This window comes from Phascolarctos cinereus, unplaced genomic scaffold (genome assembly GCF_003287225.1).
Source record: "Phascolarctos cinereus isolate Bilbo 61053 unplaced genomic scaffold, phaCin_HiC Scaffold_5;HRSCAF=322, whole genome shotgun sequence".
In the NCBI taxonomy this organism is placed as follows: Eukaryota; Metazoa; Chordata; class Mammalia; order Diprotodontia; family Phascolarctidae; genus Phascolarctos; species Phascolarctos cinereus.
This window is the reverse complement of record NW_027555958.1, coordinates 49,801,137-49,816,533: the sequence shown is the minus strand read 5'-3', so window position 1 is coordinate 49,816,533 and position 15,397 is coordinate 49,801,137. Positions and strand designations below refer to the sequence as shown.

At 38.9% G+C, this 15,397-nt stretch overlaps 1 protein-coding gene across 1 annotated transcript in view; it reads left to right on the top strand.

Annotated features, from left to right (window-relative positions):
* Nucleotides 1-15,397, top strand: part of MAN1A2 (mannosidase alpha class 1A member 2) — a 229,954-nt gene that overhangs the window by 82,926 nt on the left and 131,631 nt on the right. Inside the window, exon 2 of the mRNA XM_021002903.2 lies at nt 822-1,077. Coding sequence (XP_020858562.1) covers nt 822-1,077 — 256 coding nt within the window. The remainder of the gene's footprint in view (nt 1-821; nt 1,078-15,397) is intronic.

The following is a 15,397-nucleotide window of genomic DNA, read 5'->3' as shown; positions in this document are numbered from 1 at the left end:
TTGTCTTTCAAAGCTTATTTTAAATTACTCTCCTGCATGCATTCTTCAGCCCAGCTTGATTGGCCTTCCAATGTGACGTTGCCTGCTTTTGTCCCCCATTCCTGGGACACTCTGTGACCTTAAAAACTCTGCTCAAGTGCCACCTTCTACACGAAGCCTTTCCTAAAGCAATGACATCTGTGCCACCCTCCACCAGTTATTTCGTGTGTACTCAAATACTTAAACATGTTTCTTATTATGGAAAGAAAGCTCTTTGAGGGCAGGCACTATTTCATCTTGTCTTTGTATTCCTTGTACTTAGCACTTAGTAGGTGTTTATTTTTGATTGGTTACAATCCATAGTACATTATGAAATATTGTTGATCTAAACAGACATGATTTCCCATATAGCTATTTGTGTTGTCCCTTCATTTTTTTTCTGTCTCCTTGGCCCACACATTTCTATCTTCCGTCTTCTTTTTTCGTTCTTTTAATTTTTACTCCCTTCATCACATTTCTACCTGTCTCTGACTGGGTCCTACTTTGCTACTTGTCATGGTTAGTCTATGCTTGTTTTCTTTCTCATTTTCGTTTCTAGATCTCTCCATGTGCTCTCTGGGTTTTTTGGATCTCATGGTCATTTTGCTAACAGTGCATGTATGTTTTAATGTCTAGGAATTTTTGAGTCTCTTGCTAATGGATTGCATCTGTAGTCTAGTGGAAGAATTGAAAACAGCATGAGATGGTGGAATAGCTTGATGGCTATATGTATAAAGATTTAAATTGTTTTTAGGAAGTCAGCTTCTGATCAAGCTGTTTTTTTCTCCTTGCTTGTCTCCCAGGGAAGAAGAGGAACGTCTGAGAAATAAAATTCGTGCTGATCATGAGCGAGCTCTAGAAGAGGCAAAAGAGAAACTAAAGAAATCTAGAGAGACAATTCAAGCAGAGATTGAAACAGAAAAAAATAAGGTAGCCGAGGAGATAAAGAAGAAAGAAACCAAGCCACTGCCACCAGTCCCTTTACCAAACCTCATAGGAATAAATGGTGGAGAACCAGAAGATGAAGACACCAGAGAAAAGAGGGAAAAAATTAAGGAGGTAAGGAGTTTGAAAGTTATACTGGGGAGTTGGTTGGGATATGTATTTTGTACATTTTTGGATCAGTACTGTTTATGGCTTTGTATGGTATATCCTTTTTTTGGAGGGAAGCCTTTAAGTTCTTTATTAGTCTTATTGTTATCTTTATTTTTTTCATTTGTGGGTAATTATAAGTAGGATTGTTTCTTTTAATATTAATAGTAATATGAAATGTGTATATTTTGTGTTTTTATTGCTATTGTGGTCATTCTCATGTTATTAACTTGTCTTATGTCACTGTGTCATTCAGAAAGCTTGTCATGTTTAATGGCTAATTGACCATATCTAAAACTCATTTCTCATAGTCAATTAGTTAGGTTTTCAATTAGTTAGGTTTTTTGAATATTTAATAGTATATGACTTTAAGATACTATATACAGTGATTTAGACATGGCATCTAGGTGATTATAATCTAAAAAACATTTATCTACCAAAGTTCTCTTCTGTTGCTTCATTTTGTTGTAGAGTGACCCTGATTTCTTAAACACAGTGGAACACAAGCCCTAGCAATTCCTATCAAGGTGGAAAGGCTTAGAATATAAATTTCTACCTTCTGACAACCACCTTAACTAAATTCAGATAAGCTTGTACCCACTTTAGGGTATAAGATGATACATTCCCCCCCCCCCCCATTACTCTGAAAGAATGTCTACCAATTTTTATAGAGTAGTTAAAGGCTGTGGTGGTGGAACATTGATACTGTCGTGTATCTTCGACGTGCGTGTATACACACACACACACACACACACACACACACACACGCACACGCATGCACCCCCCCGTCTCTCTCCATATTTTTTGTCACTCAAGTCAGTATGCATTTCTGAAGTACTTCAAATGTGCCAGACACTGTACTGATTATAAAAAGAAGTGCAAAAACAAGCCTAGTAATAATAGTAATAACAACAAATAATATATAGCACTTTGAAGTTTGCCAAGTGTTTTACATGTTATCCCATTTGATATAGGCTTTGTCTTACTATTTATTGCGTTAGAAATTAAAGCCAATAAAGTTTAGAAATAAGAGAAAAGGGAAGGAAATAAGCATTTATATAGTGCCTGCTATGTGCCAGGCACTGTGCTGAGAGGTATTTGTTTGTTTGTTTGTTTTTTGGCAAATAATATTTATTTTACATATTTATTAATTCATTAAAAATAATAGATTCATTGTATTTATGAAATAACAGTATTTGTAAAAAATAACTATTTTTCAAATAGTAATTATAGTGAGTAGAGTAACATTAGTTTTTGGTTTTTTTCTTTTTTTGCAAATCTCTTTAATGGCTTAATAGAAGACACTTAAATTCTCATCTTCTGCATTCAGTCTTGTTGTGATGCATTGTTTTGGTATGAAGAAAATCTAGTCTCACAGATGAGAGAAATTGTTGTTTTTCTATTATATTAATAATCAGTTAGTAAGTTGGGATCCAGACTTTTCATTTTCTATTTCCTCATTTATGGTCTGACTCCTGTAGGTCTGTCAGTCAGTGTCTGAAGGAGAAGGCTGATAGATGAGATTGCTCAGATCTTCCAGGATCCTGAGATCCAGGCAGGACCCTGCCCAACCAGGAGACCTGACTTTTGTTTAGAGTGTAAACAGAGTCTAATCTAGGTGAATTCCAGCCCCAACTTATCCTTGGACCCCATTATTGTAGTTTAGGGTAACCCAGCTCATGCAGCAACCAGAGTGGTCTGGATGGAGATGGATTTCCCTGTCTAGGGTTCTGGAGGCAGTTGGGTTTCGTCATCAAGCCACATTCTCAGCAAGAGGAGCTGAAAACATTTAGCCCACCTTCTCATTTAAATGCCTAGCCCTTCATTAATTGTTAACCAATCAGGGTTGATTTTTACCTGGCAGGGCACCCACTTTTCTGAAAGTATATTAAGGCATTCAGTATCTCCATTAGGGGTGTTTTGATTACTGAGGGAAACCACTGACCATCAATGTATTGATTATTAGCTAGCCTAATTAATAAATCGATTAATTACCCAGAAACTCTGCCTCTTACACTTTTCATTTATATTACAGATTTGTAGTTGGAAAAGGGAAGAGTATTTTAATAGGTGAATAATGTCTTAGTATTACTGTGAAAATAGTCTTTACCTTACTGAAAAGGAATTAGTGCCTCTGAAGGGTCCATGGACCACACTTTGAGAACTACTGATCTACGGAATGCCATCATTCAATGTCAGATATATGTTGTTTACTTTTTTATCTCCCCCATATTTTGTGTATCAGATCCATATTAGCTGGTCTTCTGTCCTTTTCAAGATGGAGACATTGTGCTTGGTAGAGGAAAAACCCATAGAATAAGAGTTGAATAGCTTCAGCTTCCCTGTAGCATTTCCCTGTAGCAGTGGTCTTATATTCCCTTTTATTTTTATATATATATCTATCTATATATATATAGATATTTTTTTTTATTTTTAGGCAATTCGGGTTAAGTGACTTGCCCAGGGTCACACAGTGTCAAGTGTTTGATCTGAGGCCGGATTTGAACTCAGGTCCCCCTGATTTCAGGGCCGGTGCTGTATCCAGTGCGCCACCTAGCTGCCCCCAGCTATATATACTTTCTCCATTATAGCTGAGAAGTAAAACACCTCCAAGTTCTTTTGATCTTTGGTATTCTTATCAAGCTATGCTGTACTTCTGTATTCATCATCTCAAAAACATATCCTAAATGTGGCCTGTCCTAATCTTGTCCCTACCCCTCTCTGCATGTTGAAACATTGCCTTCTTTTCCTAGTAATTACTTTGTATTTGTTTAGTATGTATCCAATAGATAGTTGTATTTAAATATATTGTCTCCCCCTGTGGAATGTAAGCACCTTGAGAAGGGATTATGTTTTTGTTTCCTTAGTGCGTGGCCTGTGTCTTGTGACTTAGTGGTTTCTTAACAAAATGTGTGTTTGATTGATTAGTTGAGTGGGAGCTACATGTTCTTGCTTCAGTCTTCTGTACCCCTCATGTACAATTGTAGGTTACTTTAAAAGTGTAAGTTGATCAGTCCCTGTATTTCCACATTGATCTTTTTAGACAGCTTACAGTTTTCTTTCTCATCAGAATTGCTTATCATTGTCATTATATCTTCAGAAGCTCATTCTTGTGAGTTTCCTGTTTCTCCTGGGATAACTTGCCTATGGGAGGTGCTTAACTTATGTCTTCTTAATTGAACAGATGGCTAGACGGTGCAGTCAATAGAGAGTTGCCTTTGGAGTCAAGGAGACCTGACTGACTCAGCCAGTCAGTAAGCGCCTACTACCTGTCAGGCCTTGTGTTGCGTACTGGGCATGTAAAAATGGGAGTGAAGAACCACTGCCATCGAGGAGTTCACACTATTTGGGAAACATCATCTACTTGAAGTCAGAAGACCCAGCTAAGAATGTGGCCTGTGTGACTCTGACTATTTAAATCGCTGCTTTTATGAATCCCAATTTGCTTTTCCATAAATCTCTACAGGGTTAAATTAGAAGATGTCCAAACATCCCTTCTTGCTCTAAATCCTATGATGTTATGACTTCTACATGATTGACACTTAATTCGTGTATTATCTAGCATTCTTTGCACACAGTGTCCTGTGTGTTTTTAGTCCTGTTTTAGGGACCTATTCATTTATTCAGTCTGGAGAATAGAAGCTAGAATGGTGGTGCTGGCCTTGGAGTCAGTTCTTGCCAGTTATTTGCCATTAGCTAACTGTGTCACCTTATATTAATCACTTAGCCATCTAGGTTTCAGTTTCGTCATATCTAGGATGAAGAGTTTGGATGAAGTGATCCAAAGTCTGTCTCTTCCAGTATTAAGACCCTGTGATTGTTGGATGACAGAACTTAGCATCATGTATGGACTTGCTGTCAGCTCTCAAAGTTTGTAATTCTGAGTTGGCTAGCAAAGTATTGTTTGTTGGTGTTCTGTCATGATTACCAACAAAATTCACTGACCATCTGGTGTTTGTTAAATTACTTTGCTAGGTATCAGCATTGAAGGAGTGTTCTCATGATGTGTTGCACAGCTATGTATTTGATTTTTTTCTTTTTAAGTTTTTTTTTATTGGTGATGTGGATGAAGATGCTGATGTCATGCTCTCTGGATTTGGAGCTAAAATGAAGCTGAGAGGGATTTCCAATATGTTGGTGACAATTGAGGTCTAAAAAGTCGTTATAGGCTAGAATAATGAATTAAAAAAGATGAAATGTAAAAGACCTAGGGGTTTTAATAGTGTATTTGGTATGAGTTTTGGACAATTTAAAAGAACTAAAACAAAAATTCGTGTAATATTCAGGAGATGTTTGTAGTGTGCCCTGGAGTATTGTGTTTATATCAGGCCATCATTTTTTGGGAGGGACATTGATGAACCTGAGCTCACTTAGAGAAAAACAAACGAGACAGTAAGGGGATCTGAAACTGTGAGTTTGAGATTTGGTTGAACAAAATGCAAATATTTAGCTTGGTGAAGAGGAGACTTGGGGAAACATTATTTTGTTCTTCCAGTGTTTGAAAGGTGACTGTAAGGAAGTAGATTTAGCCATACTGTTTGGCTTCAGATGACAGAGTTAGGATAATTCGATCAAAGTTAAAGGGAAATAGATTATGGCACAGCTTCAGTAAGGGGGTGCTTCTCATGAATTCTGAAATGGAGCCTAGTGCATTTCCTGTTACTGGCTTTTCATTTTAGGAATACATTTATATTCTCATTCTCTCTCTCTCTCTCCCTCCCTCTCTCCCTCTTCCCTCCCCTTCTTTCCTCCAAAATTTACAGATTCTTTCTCCCCCCCCATTCTGCAATAGATTTGTTGTAACTAAGTAAAACTAACAGTACAGTGACTTCATCTGATAGTGTATCTAACATTCCACGTCTTTAGCCGCTCTTCTTCTCCATTTTTAAAATGGTTTCTAATTAAAAGAAATTATTTTTTTTCCCTTCCATCCCATAGAGGACAAAAATCCCATCAAATTTGTTATAACAAATAAGTAGAGCCAAGCAAAACCAATTCTGTTATTGACTGTCTGCAAAAATGTATGTCTCATTGTGGGGTGGAATGACCATTGGGAATGGGATTATGCTGTGGATCCAGGCTTGCTGGAAACTTCATACATACTTCTGGCCTTTGTAAACCCTCCCCCCTCCACTCCTCCTGCCCCCATCTTTTGTGTGGGTGTCTGGGGGCTGAATGAGAAGTGAGCGTGACTAGTTGCCCTCTGACCCTATCCAGGGTGTGTGTATCTGAAAAAGAAAGTCAAGAGCTGGAGTTTGATTCCTGCGTCATAGATTCCATTTTGAGTAAGTGGCATCCCCTGAATCTGGTGATGTCTGCACAGTCCAGGAAAGTTGCATCCCTGACCCCTGGGCCTGCACAGGGACAAGGAGGACCTCTGAAAATGGAACCAAGGGAGGTTTGTCTCTGGGAGGCCTGCTGTGAAATACCCTCTTTGAGGGGGAGATTTCAGGCATTTTTGCTATGAGGATACTTCTGCATCATGTGAAGCCGTGAACTAACTCAGAAGACCTTTGTCAGAATTTACTGAGACTGAGTATTTAGGTTTAGGTGCAGATCCTGGAGCCACTGGTGCCAGAGCAGTTCTGACCATTTTGCCTGAAGAACTATGAGTCTGGTCGCAGGAGCGCTGTCTAGAGTGAGAAACCAGCTGTCACTCTGTTGGAGGATGTCTGTCTGTCTGTCTGTCTGTCTGTCTTTCTTTCTTTCTTTCTTTCTTTCTTTCTTTCTTTCTTTCTTTCTTTCTTTCTTTCTTTCTTTCTTTCTTTCTTTCTTTCTTTCTTTCTTTCTTTCTTTCCTTCCTTCCTTCCTTCTTCTTCCTTCTTCCTTCCTTCCTTCCTTCCTTCCTTCCTTTCCTTCCTTCCTTCCTTCCTTCTTCTTCCTTCCTTCCTTCTTCTTTCTTCTTTCTTTCTTTCTTTCTTTCTTTCTTTCTCTTTCTTTCTTCTTTCTTTCTTTCTTTCTTTCTTTCTTTCTTTCTTTCTTTCTTTCTTTCTCGTCACAGAGCTAGTAAGTGTTATGTGTCTGATGCTGGATTTGAACTCAGGTTCTCCTGACTCCAGGATTGGTGCTCTATCCACTGCGCCCCTGTTGGGGGATTTTAGAGCAAGAGCTTGATGACCCTTTGCCTGCTGCAAAGAGAATGATTTTTGGAGGAGTCCACACTTCTGGGAACATTACAGTCCCTTGTGTTCAGCTCCTGTGGGAGGCCCAGCTCAAGTGTGAGTCACCCAGACTTCACTTCCATCCAGAAAGAGCTCTGCTTGGTCTGAACTCCACTGAATGAGATGACCCTCCCTCGGTCACCTTCTCCTCTGAATGGGGGGCTGGAGAGTAGGGCACTGAACTCCTCCCAAAAGCCTTTCATAATAGAGGGCAGGCACTTCCCAGCTCCTTCTACCTTCCATTGGCAGCTCTATTGGGTCTGAACTCCATGAAACTGGCTTTTCTAGCTTCCTTTTGTGTGTCCCTGGATTGTAAGTTCCTTGGGGCCAGGCATTGTCTTTCCTTTTCTCATTTGTATTTTTAGCATTTAGCACAATACCTGATAAATGTTTATTGAATTGAAAATTATGTCCTCTAAATCCATTGTTTGTCTATCAGGAGGTAGATAATAGGTTGCGTTCTGTGTCTTGTGGAAGCATGTATGGTCATCATGTCGATTATAGTTTTAAGTTTTCAGAGTTGTCTTTGCAGTATTGTTGTGGTATAAATTGCTCTCCTGGTTCTCATTTTATTCTTCCTTCATCAGTTTATAAAAGTCTTCTAAATTGTTCATTCTTATAATAGTGATGTTAAAATATAAATTGTTCTTCTGGTTCTGCCACTTCACTCTGTCACTCATGTAAGTCTTTCCATGGCTCTTTGAAATCATCTATTTCATTATTTCCTACAGTACAACAATCGATTACACACATATGTGTGTACAGACACACACATGCATACAAACATACACATGTGTATCTGCAAACACACATACCCCATAACATTATATCACATTCAAGTGCTACAATTTGTTCAGCTGTTCCTCAATTGATGGGCATCCCTTTAGTTTACGGTTTTTTGCCCCCACCAAAAGAGCTGCTATAAATATTTTGTACATACATGAACTTTTTCTCTGGGGAGTGGAGGCAGGGGTTATGGGCCCAGCAGTGGTATAGCTGGGTTTAGAGGGCATGAACTGGTTAGTAAATTTTTTTGTGTGTAATTCCTGATTGCCTTTCGGAATAGTGGTATCTGTTCACAGGTCTACAAATAGGATAGCAGTGTGCACTAAGCTGAAGAAGGCCTTTGGGAAAGCTTCTTGCAAAAGGTGGCACTTTAGCTGAGACTGGGAGGAATCCAGGGAAGCCAGAAGGTGGAGATAAGGAAGGGAAAGAGTTCCAGGCTTGGGCACCTCATGTGAAAATGCCTAGAGTTGGGAGAGGGAGTGTTGTGTGTCCATGAAGTAGATTAGCGTCATTGAATCACAGAGTAAGTACATGAAGGCAGGAGGACAGTGTAAAAAGGCTGGAAAAGTAAGAAGGGGCCTAGGTTATGATGGGCTTTAAAAGTTGAACAGAGGACTTTATATTTGATCTTGGAGGTAATAGGGAGCCACTGGAATTTATTGAATGTGTGTGTGTGTATATGTATGTGAGTGAGAGAGACAGACTGAGACAGACTTGTGCTTTAGAAGATCAGTTTCACAGCAGACTTGGAGGATTGTCTACAGTGGGAAGAGACTTGTGGGGGAAACCAGTCAGAAGTCTCTTGTAATAATCCAAATGTTATGTGATGGTGGCATGCACTGTGGTGGTGGCAGTAGAAGGTAGCATATGTGAAAGATGTTTTGGAGGTAGGAACAACAGGACTTGGCAGCAGATTGGATATGGGAATTGGAGAGAATGAGAGGAGTCATGGATGACACTTATGTTGTGAGCCTGGCTGACTAGAAGGATGGTGGTCCCCTCAAGAAGAATAAGAAGTGAAGAAGAGGGGAGAGTTTTGGGAGGAAAGATGTCAAGTTTAAGATGTTTACAAGACTTTCATTTTGAGATGTCCAGTAAGTAATTGGAAATTGGAGGCCATGAAAGAAGGCAGGGCTGGATTTGGAGACCTGAGAGTCATCATCATAGAGATGATAAATGAGTATCCTGTTCCTTCTGACACTCTCTCTCTCTCTCTCTCTCACACACACGCAAAGTCTAATCATCATTATTAACAGTCAGTTAACAAAATGACAAATCAAATCATAATATGTAGCATTTGACAATTTCTGTGATGTAAATGCTCATGCTGAAAAGTGCGTGGTCAGCCTCTGTCCGTGTCTATAAATGTGTGTATCTATACGTGTGTGTGTGTGTGTGTGTGTGTGTGTGTGTGTGTGTGTGTATGTGTATGTGTATGTGTATGTGTATGTGTATGTATGTAAAATGTAGAAATAAAATCTCCAAAACCCTTCTAACTCTTTAGGGGTGTTTTACCGACTCAAACTAATTTGTCCTAACCCCAGCCTACAGTCACTTCACCCCTTTCATCACCCTTGGATTCCACTATCTTCTCTTGACCTATAGTTAACCAGTTCAACTTTAAGCAGTCTTCTTCCTTTGGAAAGTTCTTTGCCCCCTTCCCTGTCACAGCTTCTCCAAACCCCTAGGCCAGGATTACTCCTACCCTTCTCCTTCTGCTTGTTAAACCTGAACAGTTAGCTTTGAGAATCATCTACATGGAAATGATAATTGAATCCATGGAAGCTGAGGTAATCACGAAGTGAAATAAACATAGAGCCGGAAGAGAAGAGGGCCCAGGAAGAGCCTGGGAGGGGGAGACACTCATGGTTATCAAGCATGACCTCGATTGCAGCAGAGGACACTGAGAAGGAACAGACGGGTAGAAGAAAGAACTAGGAGAGAACAGTGCTATGGAAACAGGTCTACAGAGAGGACATCAGTATGCACTAAGCTCAAGAAGGCCTTTGGGGAAGCTTCTTGCAGAAGGTGGGACTTAAGCTGAGACTGAGAGGAATCTAAACTGCAGTTGAAGGCTACAGAAGAGTCAAAAGGATGAGGATTAAAAAGGCTATTGAAAGTTGTAAATCTCTGAAGATGTATTTGGTGGCAAATATAACGTTGGATGATTTGATAATTGTTTATGTCAGAATGAAAACGATTTCGCATTTTGTGTTCCAGAATATAAAAAGTGGATGTATTATATTTGATCAAGTTAGTGATAGTTTTAACAAGAAAATTCAATGTAGGCTAACTGGTTTACATTATTTATACTAATCAAGACTTATTTTACAGGATCAGCTGAAAAAATCAGTGAAATGTCAGGTAAGACCTGATTTAAATAGGACTTTATTAGGGTGAATTTGTAAAACTCAGTAATGTTTTCCATTTGAATAATGAGCACAACTAGTTCAGAGCAATAGAGAACTAATGTGTGTGTCATCCCTGAGTCTTCCCTTCAGGATAAACATTCTCATTTCTTCAGCCAGTTGTCTTGTGGTATAGACTCAAGGCCCATCACCTTTCTGATTACCCTCCTCTGTATAACTTTCCAGCCTTTTGTTGTCCTTCCTAAAATGTGATGCCCTGAATCAATCAATCCAGAGACATTTATTAAGCAGTTCCTAAGAGCCAGGCTCTGTGCCAGGCTCCAGGGAGAATGAAGCACAAAACTGCAGATGTGATTTGACAAGGACAAGTACAGAACGATCTCCTCTTTATTCTCAAAGGCAGTTCCTCCCTTAATGCAGCCTAGGGTTGCATGCTTTGAACTGCTAAGTCACAGTTAATTCATGTTGAACTAGCAGTCCACTAAATGGCAAGAGGTTTGTCCTATTAACTGCTGTCTAAGCCTGCCCCCTCCCACCTTCAACCCCCTCCCCACACCACTTTGTGTTTGTAAAGTCAAGTTTAAGACTTGACATTTATTTCTGTTCCATTATTTGATATTAATTCAGCCCAGTGTTTGTGTCTGAACTCAGTCATCTTTGTGTTGTCAGTCCCTCCCCCCATGAAGGCATCCGCCCTATAAGGGATGAAGAAGTAATATTTTACATTTATCCTTACAGAATGTTGTATTTTTGGATTTGGCCCATTGCTTTATCCTCCTGTGTCCTTCCAATTACATGTAAAGATAGTTTTCAACATTCACTTTTATAAGATTCTGAGTTCCAAATTTTTTCTCCCTCCTCCCTGCCTAAGATGGCAAGCAGTCTGATACAGGTTATATGTGTACAATTATATTAAACATATTTCCACATTAGTCATGTTGTGAAAGAAGAATCAGACCAAAAGGGAAAAACCATGAAAAAGAAAAAACAAGAAAAGGTGAAAATAGTATGCTTCAATCTGCATTCAGACTTCGTGATTCTTTCTCTGGATATGGATAGCATTTTCTGTCACAAGTCTTTTGAAGTTGTCTTAGATCAGTGTTTTGCTGAGAAGAGCTAAGTCTATCATAGTTGATCATTGCGCAAATGTTGCTGTTGCTGTATACAATGTTTTCCTGGTATTGCTCACTTCACTCAGTATCAGTTCATGTAAGTCTATCCAGGTTTTTCTGAAGTCTGCCTGCTCATCATTTCTCATGGAATAATAGTATTCTATTACATTCATATACCACTTCTTGTTCAGCCATTCTCCAATTGTTGGGCATCCCCTCAATTTCTAATTCTTTGCTACCACAAAAAGAGCTGCTATAAATATGTTCGCACATGTGGGTCCTTTTCTCATTTTTATAATCTGTTTGGGATACAGACCTAGAAGTGATATTGCTGGGTCAAAGAGTATGCACAATTTTATAGTCCTTTGGACATAGTTCCAAATTGCTCTCCAGAAAAGTTCATAGCTTCACTAACAATGCATTAATGTCCTCGTTTCCCCACATCTTCTCCAACATTTGTCATTTTCCTTTTCTGTTATATTAGCCAGTCTGATAGGTGTGAGGTGGTACAGAGTTGTTTTAATTTGCATTTCTCTAATCAGTAATGATTTAGAGCATTTTTACCACATGACTATAGATAGCTTTAATTTCTTCTGAAAATTGCCTGTTCATATCCTTTGACCATTTAGCAATTGGAGAATGACTTGTATTCTTATAAATTTCACTCAGTTCTCTATGTATTTTAGAAATGAGGCCTTAAAACACTGGCTATAAAAAATTTTTTTCTCAGCTTTCTACTTTCCTTCTAATCTGCATTGCTTTATCCTTGAATCCCAAGGTTGTCATCTAACTTCTTAGCTATCCCTCCTAGCTTTGTGAGAATCACAAATTTTATGAACATGCTATCTGTACCTTTATTCAGATCCTTTGTTCAATAGCTCGGGGCCAAGGACAGATCACTAAGGTATTCTGCTAGAGTTTTGCTAAAATACTGTATAGGCATATTGAATCTATGGCATTTATTCCATGGTCTATAAGTCTTGTAACCATAAAAGTAGGAAATGAAGTTGGCTTGGCATGACTATTTTTGATGAAGCTGTGTTGGGTCATTGATTACTGTTTTCCATTTATAGTGCTCATGATAGGGATAGTTATATCTTCAATTATACATTAAACAAGTTCACCAGGAATTGTTTAAAACATGCTCGTTGTTCTATACTACATAGGCTCCCAAAGTGTGGTAATACTGCCTCCTGGAACGATATCCAGGAGGATGGTAGTAGTTTAAAATGATGTGAATCCCCCCCCCCAAAAAAAAACCAAACCACAACCAACTGTTAAAGGGTTAAAGGAAGTGGATTTCTAGGGGGGCACTGAATGTTTTTTTTTTAAGGAGACAGAAGGGCAAATAATTTCGTGATCCTCATAGTTTGTATACTTCACCTGCTTTCCTATTTTTCTTTTTTTTTTGGAGGAACTGGAATTAAGTGACTTGCTTAGGGTCACACAGCTAAGTGTCTGAGGCCAGATTTGAACTCAGAAAGATGAGTCTTCTTGACTTCCAGCCTAGTACTCTTGTTATTCACTGGGCTACTCACTTGCCTGAATTCTCCTAATAGCTAACATAGCACTTTAAGGTTTGCAGAGCATTTTACGAATGTTATGTAACGTAAGGAGCAATTGCTTTCTCCGTTTTCATATACCCATGAACTGTGGCTTTGAGGCCTCATGACTAGCCTAGGGCACACAGCCCTAAGTGGCTGAAGCAGAATTTGTCCTTAAAGATTTGACTTAAATGCTAGCGCTCTGTGTGTGCCACACCCCTCAGCTGCTCCACTCTGACTGGGAACCCTGCATATCGGAACTAGGTAATCTCACCTGGGCCCTAACTGCAAGGCAGTCTTTGTATAGCTCCATCACACTACCCAGACAGTTTTTCTAAACTTTTTCTCTTCAAGTCTGCCCCACCACCATCATCTCTGCCCAGCTTCGTAGCAGAGAATCTTCACTTAGCATTTCTGAGAAAATAGAGGCCATTTGTCCCAGACTTCTGAAAAATAAGCTCCTTTTGCTATATCCCCAAACATCCTGACATAGTCCCCCATTTTATTCTGTACTGTGGGAGGATGTATGATGAAGGGTGGGGTCCTTCTCTTTGCCAAGACTAACTCTCCACCCCCATATCTATCCTCTCCTACTTTTTATACTAGATTGTCCTCATAATCATTTTCTTTTTCTCAAATTTTTATTTATTCCCAATATGTTGATTCCTTCCTAGGTGCCTAGAAATGCCCCCAGGTCTTATCTGTCCTTAAAACACCCTGATAACGACCTGATCATTTTCTTAAGCCCCGCATCTCTCTTCACTCACACAGCCAGAGTCCTTTCCTCCACTTCCTGTCCTCTCATTGCGATTTGGCTTCTTAACTCCTCTCTGAGAAAATACCCAGTAATCTCTTCACTGTCAAAGTTGATTACTTTTTCTGAATTCCCACATTTCTCAGCTTCTTACTAGCATTTGACACTGATGAGGACCTTTCCTTTTGGATACTGTCTTGTTGCTCTTGGTACCTGTCTTGTTTGCTTCCTAAACTCTCAGGCTATTGCAATAGCTTGATTATCTCTGTTGCTGCCAAACTGATGTTCTTAAACTACAAGCCTGACTTTGTTAATCATAAATCCCTTCCTCCAAAAAGTGACCTTCCAGGTCCTTGGATCAAAAATCTGTGCAGAATTAAGTCCTTTACTATCTGGCTGTAATCTCTCTGTCCAGGCTTAGTACTCCCCTCCACAGACTAAAGTCTGGCCACATTGATTGTGAAAGCCTTAGCTACTGTGATCAAGAATGATCTAAGACAGTTCTGAAGGATTCGTGATGAAAAAGGCTATTCTCTTCTAGAGAGAGAGAGAACTAATGTTCTCTAAGCATAGATTGAAGTATACGTTTCACTTTTTTTTTTCCTTCTTTCCCCCACCCTCTTTTGGGGCAACATTGCTAATGGAATTATGTTTGCATGATGACATATATAATTGATATATTGCTTGCCTTCTTAGTGAGTGAAGGAGAGAAGCCATAAGGAGGTGGAGAATTTAAAACTCAAAATTTTTAAAAATGGTTGTCGTAAATAAGTAAATAATAATTAAAAAAAGGTAGTCCATATTTGAAATGGTGATTACCTGCCCTTCCTTCTGACCTTAATACCTTTCCAGAATTATCTGATTTTGTTAATTTCCTGTATATCTATCTTATCTTTTGGGTAATATCCTTGTTTCTTCCTCAGAATATTTTTTTGGTATTGTTTAGACATAAAATTCTAAATTCTTAAGAGATACCCCTCCTTAAGGGGTTTCCATACTCCTGTTTTAAAATCATGAAATACTACCTGTCTCTTCTAAACTCTTTGATATCTATTTTGAAATACTAAGTTTTTCAGGCTGTGCAGTTTTCCTTCCTCCTCACAATGTGTATTCTAAGATTTGGTGTTCATTGTATCTCAAAGTTCTTATTATTTTTACTGTAGCAGCTAATTGATTTTTTGTTAGTCCTGAGTTCTAGAATAGTAGCCTTGCTGATTATTTCTCTTTTTACAGAGTGAAGTTATTATTAAGGCAAGTTTAGAATTTATTTGTTGCTCTCCTACTTTTGGCAGAGAGGACTCTTCTCGGATACTGGATAATTGAAGTTTCTGATTGGTACTGTATCATGCTTCTGTATCAGGGTTTGTGGTTCATTTGTATTTCTCCCTTTCCAGGGTAAGTCACATAGGATAAGAAGTCATGGATGGTTTGTGGTCTGCATGTTTGGTGCGAGTACTAATATCAATGAGATTATTGAGCCACAGAAGTAATGAAGTACAAGAAGAAATATCTAGCAAACAGTTGGGGAAATGGGCCTGGAACCTTATAGAAACATTAGGTT